The sequence below is a fragment of the Genypterus blacodes genome, unplaced genomic scaffold, assembly GCF_046128005.1.
Source record: "Genypterus blacodes isolate CSIRO-AG114 ecotype Tasmania unplaced genomic scaffold, CSIRO-AGI_Gbla_v1 ptg000048l_1, whole genome shotgun sequence".
Lineage (NCBI taxonomy): Eukaryota > Metazoa > Chordata > Actinopteri > Ophidiiformes > Ophidiidae > Genypterus > Genypterus blacodes.
Window position 1 is genome coordinate 2,065,717 of NW_027466861.1, and position 21,382 is coordinate 2,087,098.

The window sequence follows — 21,382 nt, forward strand, 5'->3', positions numbered from 1 at the left end:
CCCCCCCCCCCCCCCCCGCTTGTCTATACAATGAGGGCTAAGTATTTATATATTTTTTGCGTTATATTTCCCCCCCCCCAATCAATGTTGTGGTGTTTTCATTTCTGGAGACTATCAGTGGGAGTATTGATCACGCAGCAGGCCGCACCAGAGATATAAGCTGTGTCTGCTGGATCCGTGTTGATTTTGCACTGAGGTAAAAGGCCCCGACACACACACACACACACACACACACACACTCTCACACACAGGTATATGCAGCAAACACACAAACACGTATCTTAGCGACATATACGACGACATACATTTTTTACAAGATACATACAATACAAATCTTTGACTGCTTTGAAACTTGCGGTGGGAAAACAAGACACAAAGCTCCCGTGTTCAAGTCCGCTGCCATTGCGCAAGGCAGCAAGGGGGTCATCGCATTGAATCAATTGCTTGGTATGCCCAAACTATTCTGTATTATACTATATTTCCAAATAAAAATCAATCCAAAAGATCATTGAAAAAACCGAACTGTGCGTGATTGTTGTTGCGTATCTTCTCCGCATGCATTCTGTCTCTAAATGTGTCTGAAACCCACGCCGCTGAGTGAAATGACGCACAGGATCTCCGGGGTTTTTATTTAATTTTACGCACGTAGAAGAAGATCGACACATGACATTTATTTTTACAGCAGAATTATCACAGTCTGCTGCTCCAGAATATAGCGACACTTAAACACAGCGGAGTGGAGCGGATCACTGCGGCTTTCACGCGCAAATAATGACGCGTACAGTTTGAAAAGTTCCTCTCGTGGAAAGAATCCACATATTTATGCAGATTAAAGGAATATAGAATAATAAAAAAAAGTCCAATCCCAATGACAAACGTGTCAAATATATTACTGCAGTATAGACAGGTGGATGGTTGATCTAATTTATGTTGTGTTGTTGTTGTTGTTGTTGTTGTCATTCTCAGCTCATTTTAGCCAAGCTACAACATTTAGACTCACTTTATTATTTTATACAATTCAACAAAAACTCCAGCGTTCCTACATTAACTTCCTCTATACTTCATTTACTTGATCCATGTCCCCGTGTCCACTTTATTTGTACCCCCCCCCCCCCCCCCCCCCCCCCTCCCATGCTCCCCCCCCCTCTCCCTCTTTCTCTCTGCAAAGTGTCATTTCCCTGATTGGGTTTGGACACACTGCTGCAACAGCCTTCTCCTTTGGCTCGAGTCGCCATATTTGCTGTTGTTATCGCCGTGTTTATGGGCGCTAGCCGCAGCGCATTGGCGTTCATATATGACAGTCAAAAGGGCCATAAACGCGGGGAGAGAGGCTGAAGTTTATGGTTGCCTCTCTCTGCCATAGTCCGGCCTTGCCTTGCGCATCCTTTACTGCGCGCTGGAATTCCGTCCCTAATTACGGGACATCCTCCCCGTTGCCGCAGCAACGCGGCCATAAAAGCTGTCTGAGAGTCTGGAGCATTTGTACAATTGGAGTGCAGTGCAATAAACCGTCTGAGACCCAAGGTTATTAACTGTGTTACCAAGGAGGCGAGAGCAGCGGCAGGAGCGGACGCGCAGGAGAAGCAGCCCCGGCTGGTTGGCGGCACTCAGAGGCTCGTTGCTCCGCTCCGTTCATCCGCCGCGAAGCTCCTCTCTGACAATGGCGTGGACTCCCGGGGGTCAAGACCCTTCTCCACCACCGGGCGGCGCTATTGGGACCAATGTCATGGCCGCGGATCTTTGTTGTCTCCGAGCTCACCTCGCATACGTTGCAGGTAACAGTTGTCCTTGCGTGTTTGATGGTGTTTTGCTCTTCGAGTGAAGGTTTTTGATGTTCGAGCCAGTTTGTTCTCGCGGGTGTGTGTTTGTCAGAGAGAGAGAGACAGAGCGTGTGTGGTTTTGTGTGTGTATCGAGTCGGGTTGTGTTGTGTTTTGTATCGGCTGGTTTGTTTCTGCTGCTCACGGGGCCGTGCAGCACATACACACACACTCTCTCTCACACACAGAGGGAGAAGGTCTTCCTTGGGGCCCTAATAAGGCAGCGTGTGTGTGTGTGTGTGTGTGTGTGTGTGTGTGTGTGTGTGTGTGTGTGTGTGTGTGTGTGTGTGTGTGTGTGTGTGTGTGTGTGTGTGTGTGTGTGTGTGTGTGTGTGTGTGTGTGTGTGTGTGTGTGTGTGTGTCTAGAGCTCTCATGCTGCATGTGCTGCTGGTTTTGCTGAGCTGAAGCTTCTAATGTTAGAGGCAGCAGCTCACTCGGTGTGTGTGTGTGTGCGTGTGTACCTGAAAGATCTGCAGGCATGTTGAATGTTCCGGCTCTGGATCAATCTGACCTCATTATGTTCCACACGCAGCGTCCATCTTAACGACACACACACCAAACACCAGACGCTGCACGGATACAAAATTAATGAATCCATTTCTCAAGTGGTCTTTGTTTGAATGCGGCTGCTATTCAATCACTGCGGCCCGCATGTGTGTGTATGTGTGCTGCTTCACCACAGCTTCTTCTTCATCTATGCCCCCCCCCCCCCCCCCCTTATTCTTCCTCTGAACACACCAAACAGCATTACACGTCCCCACAACACGCGTTCCACCCGCATACGTGCCAAGTGCGTAAAGTCTGTGATTTATAAAGTCGATTCTGATTGTGATCGGGGGGCAGAAATCGTGACTCCTTTTCCTTCCTGCCATTGACACAGAGGCTATTGGGTGTCACGGCGCAGCACAGAGCCGCCATGCAGGACCGTAGACGCGGGCGGCCTCGAGTCTCCTTCTCCTTTGTCTCTCGTGAAAAATAAATGCTTCCGCTGGATGTAATAAAACGCCGCATTATTGTTCATAACTGCACTCGGGACGAACATGATCCGACTCAAACGGCCTCTTCGGCCACGATTATATGGGCCTGATCAAAGCCAGTGGTCAGGGTAAACTGTTTTAAGGACATAATAGCCGGGCAGCTGTGAAAATGAAGATTTAATAGCGACAATTAATAACTGTAACACAAAGATATAGATAGGACCCCGCAACAGCGTGACGTGTGCAGGGAGAAAACAATTTAATACCGGCACACATAATTAATTGATGTATTCGGTTTCGTCTCTGGATCGTATGTCCCACTGGAGCGGAGACTTGGTCACATTTGGACTTATTGCTTTCACTTACTTTGTATTTTGTGGGCTAGAGTGTTGAAGGAGAACGGTGTGTCACTTTGTAGTTTTGTTTAGTAAAGGCACGCAAACGCACCACGCAACCTAAGTAGTCTTGGTTTATGCAACCAAGCAAATCGAGTGTCCTTTTCTATATGCTTTATTGTGTTGTATTAATATATGTGTGTGTGTGTGTGTGTAAATAAGCTGAAACAAGTCTGGTGTAGTATAGGTCGTTAGGAATTCGCAATTGAAGCAAAGGATCAACGTGCACACCGAGCGAAAACACTAAACTACTTCCACTAACGTATAGATTCGCAGACGGGAACCGAGTTTTAGGGAAGTTGAAATGGAGCTTAATTTATGAATTTCTTCCAAATTCCTCCATTTCAGCAGGACGCCGGGGCCTCGCGCAGAGCCACCTGGGCCTGGTAATGGCAAAGCTGGCCGAGATTAACTTCAACCTGGTGAGGGCTTTAGAGTGCACATGGCCAAGGACACGACAAAATGGAGGGAGAGTTTTATTGTGGCCCTTATTGCCCCAAATTGGACCGGCAGGATGACTTGTGTGTGTGTGTGTGTCTCTCTCTCTGTGTGTGTGTGTGTGCGTGTGTGTGTGGAGGCACTTTGGACCTCCGCCCCCGCAACACACTGATTCATATTTTGGCAATCAAACAAATTACATTTGGTGCGTTACACACACTTTGCATTATTTCATGATTATAAGATTGGCAGGTAAATGTTGCGATAAAACAACGTGATTTGTTTGATTTAATAGCCTGCGGAGGGAAAAGTACATCCAGGTTCAACCTTTTAATGCGGTGCGTAATGGCGAGCCGGGTACTTCAAAACTCATTTCCATTCACCGAATTAATCAGGCAAAACACAGAAATAAAACTAATAGCAGTAAAAAGCTCTTATTTCCGCCAGACGTATTAAATTCAGTTTCATATTTCCATGTGAGACGTTAAGGGAAAATCAGCGTAATGCGGATAATTGTTTCTGCCGTTAAGACGGTGATCAGGTCTAACAAAGGCTGTAAAGTCTGGATCCGCTCCCACTAAGTCATGTCCCTATAATCCCACACTTTACACCTTTTAATATTTAAAAGCTTATAATTTGTTATATATGTGTACAAATACTCCAGGTGAGTTTTTTTTTTAAATGTCTAAATTGCTTGTGTAACTTCTCCCGCTGACAGTCTGACGGCCCCGCTGTTTATACGCGGCCCCTTGTAATGTTAAGCCCAATGAATTTAATATAATTTAATATTATTCTTAACCCTGCAGTTACAATAAGCAGTTTGATGTAGTAACGAGCTGCCGGGTGTAATTCATGTGTAATGACAGTGTAACGACGCAGTATTTCATCAACTTATGAAGAGAGAATAAAAAGTAAATAAAAACATAAATACAACATATTTACTGTAGTATATTTCATCATTCTCTGTCCATCTCTGGCTTTGACTCCTTCATCTCATCTCCTCTCAGCTCTGTTCTGTCCTCAGGCCAAGGAATGAAACATATAAAACTACTTTTGCAAGTCATTTGCCAAAAGGCAAAATCCTCCCCCATGCAGTCCAAAGCGCTTTATCAGTCCCATGGCTTTGTTTCTTTATGTTTGTTAATAATATCCGTCCATACACTCGCTCTCTACCTTCAGGCCTCGCGCTCCTTGCATGTTCTCTTGTATTTGAGTCTCTTTGCGCCGTAAATGAGTTGGTTTTGTTGTGTCGCTGATCTGATTGCTGCTGCTTTGGGTTGCTTTGAAAAATGTGCATGTATGAAAAAAGGGAAATGAGTGCTGCTTTCATTCTTCATCACTGCGATTATTAGTCGAACGAACTGTATGTCTCTTGTATCGATTACTTCTGCCTTGCTAATATTGTTGCCTTTTCTATACATTTCTCCTTTTTTCAACTTTGGACCCTGTTGGGCGCGGGTCGCTCCTTCATACTGGCGGTAATGGTTGGCGCATTAAGGCGAGGTGAGGGGACGCTCTGATTGTTGCGTTATCTTATTCCTCTGCTTCAGCTCCATGATGGATCTGGCTCCGAGCTGCTACGTAGCATGCGAGTGGGCGGGACTTTGCGTGTCTCGGCTCTTTCATTGGTTTTACAGCCCGCACGGCGGAGAGGAGGGGAGGGGGGGTTTGCCCCTAATCATATCCAGCATGTTTTGCACAAGAAATGTCAGCCAGAAAGGGCTATCTTCTCCCTACGCCAAAATACACCACAATAATGTCATGTTCGGACAGCCCGGCAGGAAACGCGTTTCTAGTGGATTCTCTGATCGGTGGCCGCAGCGAGAGCGCCGGAGGTCACTACACCGGGAGCGCGGTGTGTGTCCCTCACAGCGCCGCGACTGAAGTGCCTTATGGACTACACAGCTATGGATACTTCCCAGGTATGGCTAAGCGGAGCGAGCTGGCTCCGCAGAACATGGTGTCCGCTTCGGGCGCGTACATGTCCAGCATGGAGATGTGGATGGACGCGCAGAGGTCATGTCGGATGGACCAAGATCACCCGGTAGGTCCTCAGGTCGCGCCCTCCTCGTTCCCGCAGAGCATTAAAGAAGAGAGTACCTACTGTCTGTACGAGCAGCCCAAGTGCCCCAAAGCCTCCACGGCCGAAGATCTGACGTATTCGAGGTTGACTACAGCCGGCGCGGGCTCCAATTCTTGCACAGTTACGGATGGCGACGGCGGCGGCGGCGGAGGAGGAGGAGGCGGCGGCGGGAGCTCAGTGCCTGTGCCGGGCTACTTCCGCTTGTCTCAGACGCACGCACAGTCTCATAAACTTTACAACAGCGGCCCCCAACCGAACCCTTCCCCTTCTCATTTTGGCCTACATCCCGCTGCTCCCGCTCGCTTCCACACGCCGCCTACGCCGACTTCTGCTCCCGCCACGGCGCAGGAAGGCAGGAGCGGCACCGAGGAGCCCGTGACCGCGGGGAAGGCGAACCTGCAACCCGGGAACGACGACACACGCGAGTCCTCGGACGTAGAAGCTTCCTCCGCCGACGAGGCAGAGGAGCTGGACAAAGAGCGAGCAGCGAAGGCCCCTAAAGGTGAGCGGAGAGCGAGGTGTGGTCGTTCACGCACTATTGTTCGGCTCGCATGCAATGCAGGTATACAGTGAGGCGTTTAATGGCACCTGTCAGCTCCCATTTTAAAGCCTGTAGTGACAAGCCAGCGCGTGTAATTAGAAACTATACACACTCACACACACGAGTTACCTTAACCTCGGTATGTGTGTGTGTGTATGTGAAATATGCGCGTTATAGATGCGTTATATGTGCGTGAATAGCGCGGACTGTCTGTGCGTAAAAAGCGAAACTAGTCCAAATATTAGATTCAGTAAAGGTGGTGCGTTTACGGACCACATGTAACGTCATTTTAATATATAATATTTAATAATATTTAAGGATACTATATCGTAGACTGTCTTTGTCATTCTGTGTGTATTTTGCCACTGCGTAAAATTCTCCCAGCCAATAGGCCGCGCGTTCACGTACAGGCCTGATGCCTTCCCTTTATCCGCTCAGTATTGTTTGACTTTTACAGACTATTTAAATTATTATCTCCATGTTTCCCCTTAAACTAACCAGTCTTAAATGTTGTATGAAATGTAAACATGCAGATCTCATATTTCAGTCGCTGGCACGTTTGAACTAGAATTGAGTCAAGCTGTGTGTGCACGTTTTTACGCAGAGCCATTAAGACACACACACACACACATACACGCGCACACATAGATGCACACCATTTACGCATACAAATCATTTCTCATAAATACAAACACATGCTTTCTGCCTGTTTGTCACACACACACACACACACACACACACACACACACACACACACACACACACACACACACACACACACTCAGACCATAGCCATATCCCCCCCGCTTCCCCTCCTCCCTCCCCCCTCGTGTTGCAGCTAAAAACCTGTATCTGCTCATTTTCCGTAGGAAACACAAAAAGTGAAAGCACGGCCAACTGGCTGACGGCAAAAAGCGGCCGGAAGAAACGGTGTCCGTACACCAAACACCAGACACTGGAGCTGGAGAAGGAGTTCCTCTTCAACATGTACCTGACCCGAGAGCGCCGCCTAGAGATCAGTAAGGGCGTCCACCTGACGGACAGACAGGTCAAAATCTGGTTCCAGAACCGCCGGATGAAACTTAAGAAAATGACGCGAGAGAACCGGATCCGGGAGCTCACGTCCAACTACGGCTTCTCGTGATGAGCGAGGAGGGGGTAGGCGTCGGGGGTGGTGGTGGTGGTGGTGGCGGCGGCAGTGGGGACGTGAGACCGGTAGACATGGTTGACCTCCGCTTTGTGTGTCTCACACGCGTGTTGACTCCTTCCGGGGTACAAGTCCGTGTCCAACACCACCAATCTGTACTGTCAACGCATCGTCCTCCTCAGACCTCCTGAGACAAGACAAGGAGGACACAAGTGAATGTTAGTCCCTCTCTCTCTCTCTCTCTCTCTCTCTCTCTCTCTCTCTCTCTCTCTCCCTCCTTTTCTCTCTTTCTTTCTCTCTTTCCTCTCTGTTTGTTTGTTTTTCTTGTAGTTGTGTTTCTGTATAACGGCCACTCTCCGTTTATGTCACTTCTGTAGTATGCGGTTGGATAGATGTCGTCAGTGGAATCAAATGAATGCTAAATATAAAACACACACACCCCACACCCCCCCCCCCTACACACACACACACATTGAGTCATGGGACGTGAATTAATTAATTAAAACCCCAATTCAGTTCTCCTATAAAATCGACTCCAACCAAATTATAAAATCTATATATTTTTTACTTTATTTCAATTCGACCTGCATGGTATAAACTTATATTCCCCCCCTTTTTTCTATTAGAATCCTTTCGGTCCCTGTGGAGTGTAAAGCTCAGCAGCATCTCACCTACATGCTCATATGAGTGTATAGGCCTGATGCGTGTGTGTGTGTGTGTGTGTATGCGCTCACATGTATATGAACTGAGCTACAATCTCTCTTTTCTATACACACACACATACACATACCAGGAGGTTTACACACAAACTGAGGAAGCTGTACAAAGTGAAGGAGGACTGTGTTCTTGTATATTCCTGTGTACATACATTACATTGTGTTCTTGTGTAATGCTTAATAAATTATCAGCTCGCATTGAGGAGTAGCTGCTTATATTTTGCATTTAAATCAAGGAAAACCCATAATTATAATAGGAAATGACATTGAAATAGAAAGAAAAGTGTGTGTTCGTGTGTTTTAAACGCATTGTTGTGGATTGTGATTGTTGTTGTGTTGCGCAATATGGATGCTTATATTTTGCGGGGTTTTGCGCATTAGTTGAGGAATGTGTGTGTGTGTGTGTGTGTGTGCGAGACGGGCTTTAGTTTAATGGGAATCGGATCTAATCCCCGGTCTAAGGCGGTAACGTGCTCAGGCCCGGTGTGTGTGGAGCTGCAGCAGCTCAGCCCGGCTATTGTGGAGTTTTATGACCGGCTGCTATATGAGCGCGGTGCCTCTCCTCTCTGAGCTGCTTCAGTCGTGGCGGAGCCCTTCAGACAGAGCGGAGGCCCCGGCCGCACTGCTACATACATACACACACACACACACACACACACACACATACATACATAGACAAATACACTACATCACCACTGTACACACACACACACACACACACACATGCATGATGGATAAAACGTTATCTGCTCTGAGTGGGAACCCGACTGGGATTAACGCGTCGAGAATCAGGTAAGTCTAGTTTGTGTGTGTGTGTGTGTGTGTGTGTGTGCTTGTCTATATATGTGTGTGTATTGCGATTATGTTGCTGCGTTTTGATCGAGTGTGAACAATCCACTTGCACTTCTTCCTCCTCTCCCTCCTCCTCCTCCTCACCCTCCTCCTCCACTATACAGACGATTTCTTGTGTCGGTTCTTTGGACGCAGACGGAGGGGACCCCGCGGTATGAATCGACTGATTGTGTGTCACTTGAGGCCCGCGGATCGACTGTCGAGTGGTTTAGGTAGTTTCATGTTGTTGGGATCCATTTATAACTCTGCAACACGAAACTGTCTTAATTGCCCCAGTTACCCACAACGCGAATCCGCCAAAGGATGGCGAATCAGGGACACGAAGCCTGGATGTGTTGACATTGTGGAGCCGGTGGTCGCTTGTGTTGTTAACCTTCCTGTTTGATCACATACAGGAAGCGTGCATGCAGGCTTTGGGAGCTGCTGCATGTCCAATGTCCTCCAGTCTGTCTCCTCTCACGCGTGTCTTTGCCTTTCGCGTCTATTTTCTCCAATCAAACCGGGTTGAAAGCTCTTTGCGTCGTGGAGTCTGAGGTGGTGTGGTAGTGTGTGTGCGTGTGTGCACGAGGGGGGGGGGGGTGTATAAGACGTGGTGTGTTTTTCCGTGCAGCGGCGGTGACGCAGACACGCCAGACACAAGGCCTCGGTTACGACCACTGCAGTGTGGAGGGGAAGGGGAAGGTGAATGGGGCAACAGCGACCTCCGTGGGCAATGAGACCGGATGCTTCCGCTGCGCAATAAGGGGCTCAGACAAAAGGAGGGGAAGGGCTTTATGGCGATATTCAGATCCGCCAGACAGGCTGTTATCTGCAGAGGCCAAAGAAGTGAATAGCCCCTGCGGTAAAAAAAAAGCCCCCCGATTGAGGTTTACAGCCGGGGAGCCATTGGCACTGTGGCGTCTTTTCCTGCCCAGAAGGTGTTTGTCTATTTTAACTTTTAGTGCGCAAATAGACGCACAGCCTGCAGCTCTGTTTGATGTGCAGCAAACAGAGCTCCTTTCCCCTCTAAACAAGCTCTTCACCTTTATACGTTGCTCTGTGTCTGTCCTCTATTGCCGCTCTATAATCTGCACTATGGAGGTTTAAGCTTCCTCCTCCTCCTCCTCCTTCTCCTCCTCCTCCGTGCAGCAGAAGCTTGTGGCCTTGTTGAGGCTGTTTGGGTCAAAGATCCTCGTTTATTTGCTCGTATAGTGAATAAAATAACTCCGGGTTTCTGCTGAGGTTTCTAGGTTTAGGATCACACACACACTCCTCGTTTCTCTATTTGACGTACACACAGGCAGAATTTACGTTTGGCTGCGGGCAGTCAGGTTAGGCTGCTGCTTTGACGTAATTGTACGTAAACTTGCTGCACCTTCTAGGATTCACGCTTCAAAGCTGCTTCAGTTTATTTAAAGATTACAAAAGATCCAATTTCCGTATCATCATCTGAAGCAATTGGACCTTATTTATCTTCTTTATCTCCTATCAAAATTAACAATATCAAATGGCTCGTGCTGCATTTCAAACCTGTGTATATAACGTGTTTATATGCCGCTCTACTATTTTTAAAAAGAGCAACCGCAGGCGCTCCGTTGGCTTGTTTACACGTAACGTTACACCGTTACGTAAAATTCGTTAATGGTCGTGATTACGCCGACATGCAGCGATAACAACGTAGCAAATAATAAACACGTTAACATCCGGGCCACTGAGTTCTTTATTAAATATATCAAATGTTCTCACCACGTAAAGCTACACACACACCTACACACACAAATACACACACACACACACTCCATATTTATTGTTACGTTTTAGTTTGTCCCTTTTTGTAGCATTTCTATTATTTAATAACACACTAATCCTGCAAAATATGATGTAATCTGTGTAACAAATGCGGAATTTAATTGATTTTAAGTCTTTGTTATTATCTGTAAATATTCTAAATATGACAATACCGGCTAATAAAAAAATCTCAAATCCATTCTTGTTATTTTTCCTGAAATCCAAATCAAATATTTCTGACTTTTGAAAGAATAAAATCTTTATTGATGACGTGAATTTCTGGTCACATACACACTGCAGTATTATTGTTTATATTTATATTATTATAAAAGTAGATTCATGTGGTTTATTGAAGCTTTGACTTGGATAACAAATGTCTTGAAATGTACTTAAAAGGGTTAAATTCACTATAATACAATTTTGATCCTATATAAGTAATGATGCTAAAGTTAAATCAGCATATACGTCACTATCACACACGCGCCAAATATGTAATATCACGCGCTCACACACCTAACTGAGCTGTTTCCGTTTAGAATCGAACATTTTTGTGACTTCTGCCTCTAAAATATTGTTAATTCTTTATGTTAGCAATGACCTGAACATGCTCCAGTGTAAATACCGCGTATTAGCTTTAATAGATATGATAAATAATGACGCATCCAGCCCCAGCGCGTGCGTGCGTTCATATATGTGCGTAAAACGGGCACTTTGCTTGTTTGCGCTCCTCTGGTTTCTTTATACGCTGTTTCAGTGTTCTGGAGCTTATGTGTCCTATAAACTAGCTCGTAAAATAAACGTTCCAAAAAACATTCAGTATCGTTTTGGAGAAGCAGAGACTCCAGACTGCAGCAAAGACGCAGAAAAACGCCTCACACACACACACATCCACACACACGTACGGACACGCACACACACACATACACATCCAGCGTCTCCAATCTCACACATTTCGCATTTTAGTCTTTTCTGATCATCTTTTTCCCCCCAAACTCGAGCTTGTTATAAGAGAGTGGTTGAGTATTTAATGACCAGAGGGATTGATTTATCCTTTATTGTTCAGCCTTTGTGGTCACGTGAGCGCGCTGACCAATGGCGGTGCCTCCTCGGCTCCCCATTACCACTCCACTGTAGTTCTCTGAGGGGCCAAGTTGCTACTTGATTTCTTCACATTGTTATTTTGTGAGGCTGGGGTTTACTGCGTGTGTGCGTGTGTGTGCGCGCGTGTGTGTGGTGTGTGTCGCATGTATCTGTCGTATGTCTGTTGTATACATGTGAAAGTATCATTTTGTTGCCATGTCGACATCCGGAACACTGACTAGTTACTACGTCGATTCCCTCATTCTGCCCGAGAGCGAGGAGCTCTCCGTGCCGAGGTACCCCTCCGCTCCCGGGCTCCAGCACTCCAGACAGTCCGCCTCCATCAGCGACCACGCCGAGCTCGGGGCTTGCACCTTCCCGTCCAAAGCTCCGGTGTTCGGCCCGTCATGGAGCCACGTCCCGGCTCAGTTCCCCGGCACCGTCTCGTCTGTTTACCATCACCACTACGGGCATCCCCAAGGCCCGATCGGCGGAGACACGGATGGCCGCTATCAGTCGTGGTTGCTGGAGCCCATGTCAGGTTCCCTGCCGATGACCGGATTACCGACGACTCATCACTACGGAATCAAACCGGAGGGTCTGGGGACGCGAGCTGACGGTGCGTTGCCGGGCTCCCACACGGCGCTGCTGCTCTCCGATTACGCCAACGGGACCGTGGCGACGGCGTCACCGGTGGAGAAGGAGGCTGTACCCGGCCAGGCGAGCGACATAAGCGGGGAGAGCGACGAGAAGCCCGCACGGCTGGATCCCAGTAAGTCCCGTTTATACCTTCTTTGTGTACCGGTAGCATGATATTTACACCGCTGTGAGGACCGGGGTGCATGTATGAGTGTGTGTGTGTGAGTTATGGGGGTGCGGGTGTGAATAGATGCCATTCTAAACGTGCCATTCCCTTATGTGGGGGCTCGTTAATGCCCCCCGCTCTCATCCTCTGCTACATACTAGTTTGCACCCTTTTGCATCATTTACAGTGAGCGTTGAGTGTGTGTGTGGAGGAATAGGGGGACAGGAGAGGGTATTTGTGTGTATGTGTGTTGTGTAGGATCTCAGACTTGTAGCCATTTTCCCCCTCGTACAAACAGGAAAGGGGGGGGGGGCTTTTTTGGGGGGGGTTGTATACGAGCCCGCAGTTCTGAGTGATGTTGTAATATGTGGCCATGCAGACCGGCACCGGGCCCTCACACACACACCAATGTCGCACCCCCCCCCCCCCCCCTCCCTGCACTCCTTTTCCAGATAACCCGGTGTCCAACTGGCTCCACGCGAGCGCCACGAGAAAAAAGCGCTGTCCGTACACCAAACACCAGATCCTGGAGCTGGAGAAAGAGTTCCTCTTTAACACCTACCTGACCAGGGACCGTAGGTACGAGGTGGCGAGGCAGTTGAACCTCACAGAGAGACAGGTTAAGATCTGGTTCCAGAACCGCAGGATGAAGATGAAGAAGTTTAACAAAGACGGCGCACCGAAAGACGAGTGAGCTGAGTGAGAGCTGCGTCTTGAGAGCGGGTTTATAGGCTGAGAGGCTCTATATGTGTGTTAGAGCTCTTGACTGTGCTGGACCTTGTTTTTAAACTTCATTGTCTTTCTTGTTCTCTGTGTCACTGAAGCCGTCGGGCTCATTTTGTTCTTGAAAAAATAAGCATGTTGGGCTTCAGTTTGACGCGACTTCCTTTATATTGCACAATTTTAACAGTTACCCAGCCGATTTTTTTATTTGTTTTATTTTTATTTTTTTAAATTTTTTTATTATTAATACCTCGTAAAAAGTCGCTGTGTATTAGTTGGCCTGGTCCCTGTGCTCGTTTTGTGTGTGGACGTTTCTAGCTGTGTGTTGCTCTTTGTAGCTATCTGTTGTCCGTCTCAGAGTCAGACTGAGAATAGTTTGTAAATGTATTAATTTGATTGTTTCTCCCTCACTGCTATAGGATCATTGGTGACCGTGAGTTTGGATCGAACATTGGAGCCTAGAAACAAAAAAACAGGCTGCTGGTTGTTTTGGTTTTTTGTTTTTGTTTTTTTTGTCGTAGGTGCACAAACATGATGACGAGCTTCTGGAATCTGCCTGGGAATTTTCAAATGTTAGAAACTCTATGATACCGATATGATTTTGACTACCTAGATGTCTCAACTACCTACAATAACCTATTTTTTTTCGATGGCGGAATATCGTAGATTTGCTTGCATTAGATTATGTTTGAATTTCAGGGAGTAACATTTTGAGAGAAAAATAATGTTTGTTAGCGAGAGGAAGTTAAAAATAAAAACACTGTAGGCTACTTAATGAATACCTCACGGTCTGCTGACCGTCAGACTTTTGGTTCACAAATGTAATTTGTACTTTATTTATTAAATAAAACAAATTATATCTGCGAATACATGCACGTTACATTCTTATTTCATTTAAATTTCACAATTATATTTAATGCTTTAATGCTGAAAATGTAGAATAAGGACATTTCTAGCTTTCAAAATAATACATTCAAAATATTTATTTAAAAAGCAAAGTCTTTACCCCCCCCCCCCCCCCCCCCCCCCCCACACACACACACACACAGATACACACACACACACACACGCACACGCACTCAAACACACTAAGATAGTTTAAATACAAATACATACAAAAATAAGCACAATACACAATAATAATATGCACATGCGCAGAATGAAGGACGACATTACTCTGACAATTGCCAATTAATTTACAGGGTTCAAATGCTCACACACACTCTCACAAACACTCTCTCTCTCACACACACCCCTCTCTGATATTCCGCACGTACACAGACACACACACACACACACACACACCTCTTGCCTATATAACGCGTGTGTATCTAGATTTGGAGCTAAGCTGCGTCTTGGCAGAGGATGTTGTTAGCAGTACACAGCCATAAAAGACAATTACCGCTATAACCGTTTATGGGGTGCAAAGCGCTGCGAGGCGAGAGGACACAACAAACAACACACAGGAAAGACACCGAGGCCAGCGGCGGCTCCAAATAACGTGACACACACACACACACACACCTACAAGCTCACACTGTTGTAAAAAATATATATGTACGTGTAAAAGCAGGGAATTTTGGGGTTAAATTCTCTGCAAAATTTCTCCTTCTTTAGCGCCTTGAAGGTTTGCAGCTGAGGTCCATCTGCTCACTTGTTCATGCGAGATGGTTGCAAGCCTCTGCACGTTTGAGAAATGTTTAATGGAACCAAGTAACTGAAGGTAAGTGTGCAGGTTGGACCAACTGGAGCTGTTGTGACGCGTTAGAGGACGCAGATGGACACACACTTCAAAGACCCGGCCGGAGACAGCGCCATAAACCCGCCCGCTCTGCTGCACTGTCTGGCATTCCACTTTTAATGGCTTTATGGCCGTCCAGACACAATTAGGCTGTTTCCCGAATGGCACCCATTTGTTTTTTCTCTTCTTTCTGTGGGACCGCGCTCCGGACAAAAGGCCGAGCGGAAATGATCGTCTTTATTGGACTCTTCCCCGACGGCTCCGCGCAGGACTCACGGTTTTTTGGAAGGATCCTTTGTCTCTACCTGGGAACCTTCCGCCCTCTGCTCCTCTGCTGGGCCCGGGCCGAAAGGAGCAGCGGCCATAAAGCCAGCAGCACTGCTCTGCGGCACAGTGGTGGGCCCTGCCAGACCAGGGATCCGATCCAACAATCACATCTTGGGTCTAGCAAAAGCCAGAAATCACCAATCAAGACACCATCGTGCCATCTTGCGTCATTTCTTTGATTTCATCTTGTATTTTGGGTCGGATTACAGCAGGAAGAGGAGGAAAACACGCCTGCGAAACTGTTGACGCCCTCCTTTGCAGTACTCGCATGTCACCAGCGGGTGGCGACACTGTTCCACAACATCCATCCAACCACAGCGCGTCTGTAACGTTGCTTCCTCCTTCCGGATCTCCAATGGCTGCAACATTTAAGAGTTTTTTTAAGAGTTCAGTAAAATATTTTCACACCTTTCACCAGCAGAAACTCCTCCTCCTCCCCCCCTTCATCTCTGCTCCTCCACCAATTTGTTTACCTGCGCTGCTGTGATTATTTTAATATTTTGCATAGGTTTTTAGACCAAAATGACTTAAAAGTAGCTACATTTACCCAAACTACACGGCGCTACACTTATATAAAATATTTTAATACTCTCGTCATATTACTTTAACTTATTATAACCTACTTTATGCTTTACTGTTGCGTGTGTGTACGTGGATAGATAGTTTATGTATATAACTGCCTATTTCCGTTCATTCCCTTTATTTGGACATACCATAATAACATAACCGTCATATAATATACAACTTAAATTAAAAAAAATATCATTATTAAATCAGGCAACTGCATTCACAGATTTTGCAGTCACAAATATTAAATCAAATGAGTTTTATATAGTATATTTTATTATACTCATAATTTTGTGATTTCCATTTCTGCTATGTATTCACCGCACGTGTGTATGTATGTGTGTGTGTATTTGCGGGCTATTTACAGTAGATAACGCCGCAGATAATAAACAGTGATATGACTTTAATTAGGATTTATTACAAGGACAACGTGATGTACACAAGACATAGAGGGCGAATACTGAGTCAGAGCCTAAAGGCCTGCAAACACTGACTGTAAAATAGGATTCATATTAATATTATAACTTCAATTAAAACAATAAATTAAATAACTCATAAAAAAATCAATACTTTTTCTTAATATTTATATACTTGAAATATTGGTGTGGACAATAGTAACTCTATCTGTTATGCGTTTTCGATTGATTAAACACAACTAGGTGGTAAAGCACAGACGGAAAGGGTGTGTTGGTGTGAGACTGAACAAATTCAGAATTGCTGCATGGTTTGGAAATAGTAAGAGACAAATGTTATTGTTGCATTGTGATTTTTAAGGCGAGTATTATGAAACTATAGAGCATCGTTTGGTTTAGCAGGGAGATTAGAAGTACAGCTTTACATTACAACGAAAGAAGCATAGATAAGTTTTAAATGTACTATTTCTTCATTTATTTACACACTAAATATCGTATCAGCAGTAATAAGAAAATTGCGGCAGTGTGTTTGTGTGAGTGTGTGAGAGAGAGAAGGAAACAAAGAGAGGGTGAGACAAGTTTTGCATCTACAAAGGTTGTTGTGACGGTTTTGTGTGCTATTGTTGTCTAAAATGTGTGTGTGTGTTTGTATGTGTGTGTGTGTGTGCTGGCTATGCGTAAAGAGTGTATTTGTGTGTGTGTGTCAGGCGATAACCCCATTCCGCAGTCTGCGCCATCATGAAACCCTCATCTGCTCGCTGATTGGACGCGCTCGTCCCGGCAGGAGTCACGTGGTGAGTTCTTTGGTTCCCGAGCAAAAATGGGGTTTGGTGTAAATCTCGGGTGTATTGCTGTCATATATCACGCAACCTCGTAAAAACGACACTGAGGATTCTGGGCCAACAAATCAGAGAGGAAAAAAATATGAGTTCTTATTATGTGGACGGTCTGCTTAGCAAATATACGACGACGAGTCCGCTGTTCCCAAACGGAGACCGAGCTTCCTGCGGCATTGGACCCGGCGGAGAGGACCGCGGCCCCGGTGGCGCCGCCTCTGCCGCTGCAGCAGCAGCAGCAGCCGCGGCGTTTGTTCCGCCGTTGCCCGGAGTCTACAGCGTCAGTCAGGCCGCGTACCAGAGCCGCCATCCGGTGTTTACCTCGGGCTGTAGCCGGGGGCAGGACGCGCACTCCCATTTGCATCGCAGCCCGTTTGACCACAGCGCGCTGTTCGCCGACAGCTGCAGCCACCCGGGGCCGGGACCCTTCACCCCGCCGGCGGACAAACACTACCGGATGTACCCCTGGATGAGAGCGGCAGGTACGTCCTGACTATTCTTTAATCTGCTACCATAGGTCTTTGCATTTACTAAACATTTCTGCATACACACTCTCTCTATCCCTCCCTCCCTATCTCTCTCTCTCTCTCTCTCTCTCTCTCTCTCTCTCTCTCTCTCTCTCTCTCTCTCTCTCTCTCTCTCTCTCACACTCACACTCACACACACTATCCTTTGGTGGTTCAATTAATTTGGTGAAACCATTGGTGTTGCTTGGAAAGAATCGTAAAACTTTTATTGCGCAACTAATGAGTTCTCTGGCCATAAATTCATTTGGCCAGCACTTGTGTATGCTCAGTACGCAAAGACCTTGCCGCTGGGGGTTTTTCCTCTGCGCACCTATTACTCTTACAGCCTCTTCTCCCCTTTGTGGCTGTAAAAAGCCCGGCCTGGTGTGTAAATCAGCCCTCTGCAGCTCCTTTCTAATTGGGTCTGTGCTACCTCTGCTAGTCCCCCCAAACCCGTCCGTACACATTGTTTGGATCAATACGCACCAGAATTGGACAAGCCAGGTTAGATTTAGTATGAGAGTGTGTATGAAGTCCTGGGATGTCTTATGATTATTTTTTTTTGTACTAAACTGGTAATCTAATTACTCAGAGCTCCTTCAGTGCGCAGATCATTACAGGCTTTTAATTGGAAACGCATGCAGAGTATCAAAGGAGGCTTGAGCCAAAGACCCCAGCAGGAGTACTGAGAGAGAACTTTTCCCTGTGTGTGTGTGTGTGTGTGTGTGTGTGTGTGTGTGTGGAGTAGGAGGAGTAAATAGGAGGCAAAATTTATGCCTGAGCAAAAATCAAAGCAGCTTCAACATCTTTCATCAGGAGTATAATTTTATTAGATTGATCACAGTGTAACGAATAGTTTAGCTTTACTGCGTCATAAATGTATAATCCTCTTCATCTCCCTCTTCCTCTCCCACAGACCCGCTCCGGAGGCGGGGGAGGCAGACCTACTCCCGGTACCAGACCCTGGAGCTGGAGAAGGAGTTTCACTTCAGCCGGTATTTGACCCGGAGGCGGCGGCTGGAGGTGGCGCACGCGCTCTGCCTGTCCGAGAGGCAGGTCAAGATCTGGTTCCAGAACCGGAGGATGAAGTGGAAGAAGGACCACAAGGACGAAACGGGGACGAGCCCTGGGGACGGGGACGTCCATGTGGATGGACTGTCCGAGGCCGTGGACCCCCGGAGCGACGCTCTGACGTCAGAAACGACTGAAAAGTAACGAAAGAGACCAAAAAGACAGAAACATTAAATATTAAACATCTATTTAACCTGCTTACACACTGTGACGCACGGAAGCTTCCCACTCTAATTAATACGGAATATAAACGGAGCACTAATGAAGCTGTAGGATCTATATTTAATCACAAAAATGCTTAAAAATGCTCTCAACTACCTGTCCAACCTATATTATTTTTATAGGCTTCGTAATATTTGAATGAAGAAATATACTACTGACATAACATTCCAACAAATACTACCTAAAGAAGTAACCTGGAGGAAACTATTGTGATTTTTAACACTTGCGAGAGAAATTGACACAATTTTAAACGGAAGAAAAACAAAGCAAAACATTAAGTAACGTGCCTTGTTTGAATAATAATCGGCTAATAAAGTAAATCTTTATTATTTGTGGGTCTGTTCCACATTCAGACCGCTGTGTTTATTGGAGCTGCTTACTTAATTACATCATCGTAATTGACTTTGGCAGCGTTAACATGGAGTGTTTGTTTGGTTCCTCACTGAACTCTGTCACCTACCTCAGGCTCCCTCAGTGCTGCATGTTGGGGGGAAACATGTTGCTCTGTTGCTTTTCTTTGCCTCTTATTCATGAATGTCAACAAATAAACGCCTGCACTCAAACTGCAATAATTATTTTTTCCTCAATGCAAAAAATTCGAATTGATTTTGTGAACAATTATAACTCGGACATTAACAAATATATACAATAAATACATATATAGAAAATCTATTTAAATTGAATAATCTGCATTGAAGCTAAATTATGTATCAAAGCTCCACTTGTCTTGTTTGTTTAAGTGTTTTCATGATTCCAGCTCTTAAATAAAGCAGTACACCCCATAATAATCCTGTTAATCCAGCATGTAGCGGCTGGTAAAGTGATAATCTGTGTTTCCCTCCTGGATGTTGTTGCGTTCTGAGGGAAACAGGAGGAATGTGAGCGAGATGAGGCAGGCAGGGCTGCACATGAAGGCAGATTACAGTTGAACTCTGCGTTCCCTCTCTCCTCGGTAAAATGGCGCCTCACGGTGACCTGCCCCCCCCCCCTCTCTCTCCCTCTCCCTCCCTCCCTCCCTCCCTCCCTCCCTCTCTCCAGCCCAACAGTCTTCCATCTCTCCCCCCCCATGCGTCGGGTCATAAATCCGCTGTTGTTTATGAAAATTTACAACATGGCAATACAACTTTACGACCTGGCTCGGCTTCCTATTGGCTGCCGCGCGTCACGTGGCGAGGGAACCGTGAACATGAACTTTTTATATATAATTTCCAATAGCAGAATCGAGCAGCCTTTCATTTAACGCGCTTGCTCTCCTGCGCAGCCAGTTCTCCATCCAACCGGAGTCCCCTTCCCTTCTCTTCCCCGTCAACACTCTTCGACCTTCGCTTCCCCCCCCCTTTCCCTGCTCTTGTTAACCTTTAATTCTGGAGTTTCGTTTCATTGTCTCGCTGTGGGACGCTGGATGGAGCTTCCCGGAGCTCCGCTGCTCGGTCTCCCGGCTCGTTCCCCTGGCAGGATAATGGGGAGAAGGAGCCCCGGTGCGTCAATGGCCCCCGGGAGCCCCAGCCTCCATCCAGGGGGGCTCAGGTGGACCGTCTCCCCTGGCAGGAGCGGCGATGCACCTGCCGACTCCATCCCATCACCGCCCCTGGTCACCAGCATCACCGGTCAAGGTAGGACAACAAATCTATTACGCTTTTAAGTTTATGTCTAAGAAATGATAGCTTATTCAGTCTAAGTCTCTGAAGCTTGTGATTGAATTATTTTATGCTGTTATTTAGATAAATTAAGTCGTTATAGCTGAATATTGTGGAGATATCTGATGAACATGAATGGGTTGAAATGTGGATGGTTTCCGTCTCCGCGGGTTTTGACGCGCTGTCACGCTATATTTGTTGTGTTTGGAGCTCTAAGCTGCTCTTTAAACTGCTGCTCTGTAACGTGTATTAGTCTGCTGCTCTGTAAACTGCTCTGTGGTCAGCTCAGGCGCGCTTTGACGCCCTCCTGTGGGGAAACTGTGGTAACTGCATGTGCCGTGTTGTTGGCTGCAGAAATGCCTGCATGCAGTTCACAGGCTGGAGGGTCGAGGGTGGTCGACCCCAAGCCTCTCTGTGTGTGTGTGTGTGTTTGTTGGTGTGTGTGCGACGATTTTACTTCTTTTTATCCAAACCGAATCGAATAAGAATCAGTAACATACGTCATCATACAGGAATGAGCCTCGCCCAGGAACCAAAGTAACATTCATCCTGTGTGTTTACGCGATCCTGCGTGTTGACAAAGTGGAAAGTGTTTGATAGTGAATCACGTGACGTCTCTCTGCGTAAAAAGGTTTCCACGGCGGATTCCTGTTGTTTGGGATTTTCTTTTTTTTTTTTACTGCAACGCGCTTTGATTAGTTGGTTGATGTTTGTTTATGA

General features: G+C 46.4%; 3 protein-coding genes across 3 annotated transcripts; all 3 read left to right on the forward strand.

Moving 5' to 3' along the window:
- Positions 1-5,369: 5,369 nt before the first annotated feature.
- Positions 5,370-7,396, forward strand: LOC143000604 (homeobox protein Hox-A10a-like). Its single transcript, XM_076149990.1, has 2 exons — positions 5,370-6,213; positions 7,122-7,396. The coding sequence occupies exons 1-2, from the start codon at positions 5,385-5,387 to the stop codon at positions 7,394-7,396; spliced, it is 1,104 nt and encodes a 367-aa protein (XP_076006105.1). The 5' UTR covers positions 5,370-5,384.
- Positions 7,397-12,030: 4,634 nt separating this feature from the next.
- On the forward strand, positions 12,031-13,313 carry hoxa9a (homeobox A9a). Its single transcript, XM_076149993.1, has 2 exons — positions 12,031-12,586; positions 13,072-13,313. Exons 1-2 carry the CDS (start codon positions 12,031-12,033, stop codon positions 13,311-13,313), a joined length of 798 nt encoding a protein of 265 aa, XP_076006108.1.
- A 4,001-nt stretch (positions 13,314-17,314) lies between these two features.
- LOC143000429 (homeobox protein Hox-A7-like) lies at positions 17,315-18,947 on the forward strand. Its single transcript, XM_076149739.1, has 2 exons — positions 17,315-17,708; positions 18,649-18,947. The coding sequence occupies exons 1-2, from the start codon at positions 17,315-17,317 to the stop codon at positions 18,945-18,947; spliced, it is 693 nt and encodes a 230-aa protein (XP_076005854.1).
- The last annotated feature ends 2,435 nt before the right edge of the window (positions 18,948-21,382 follow it).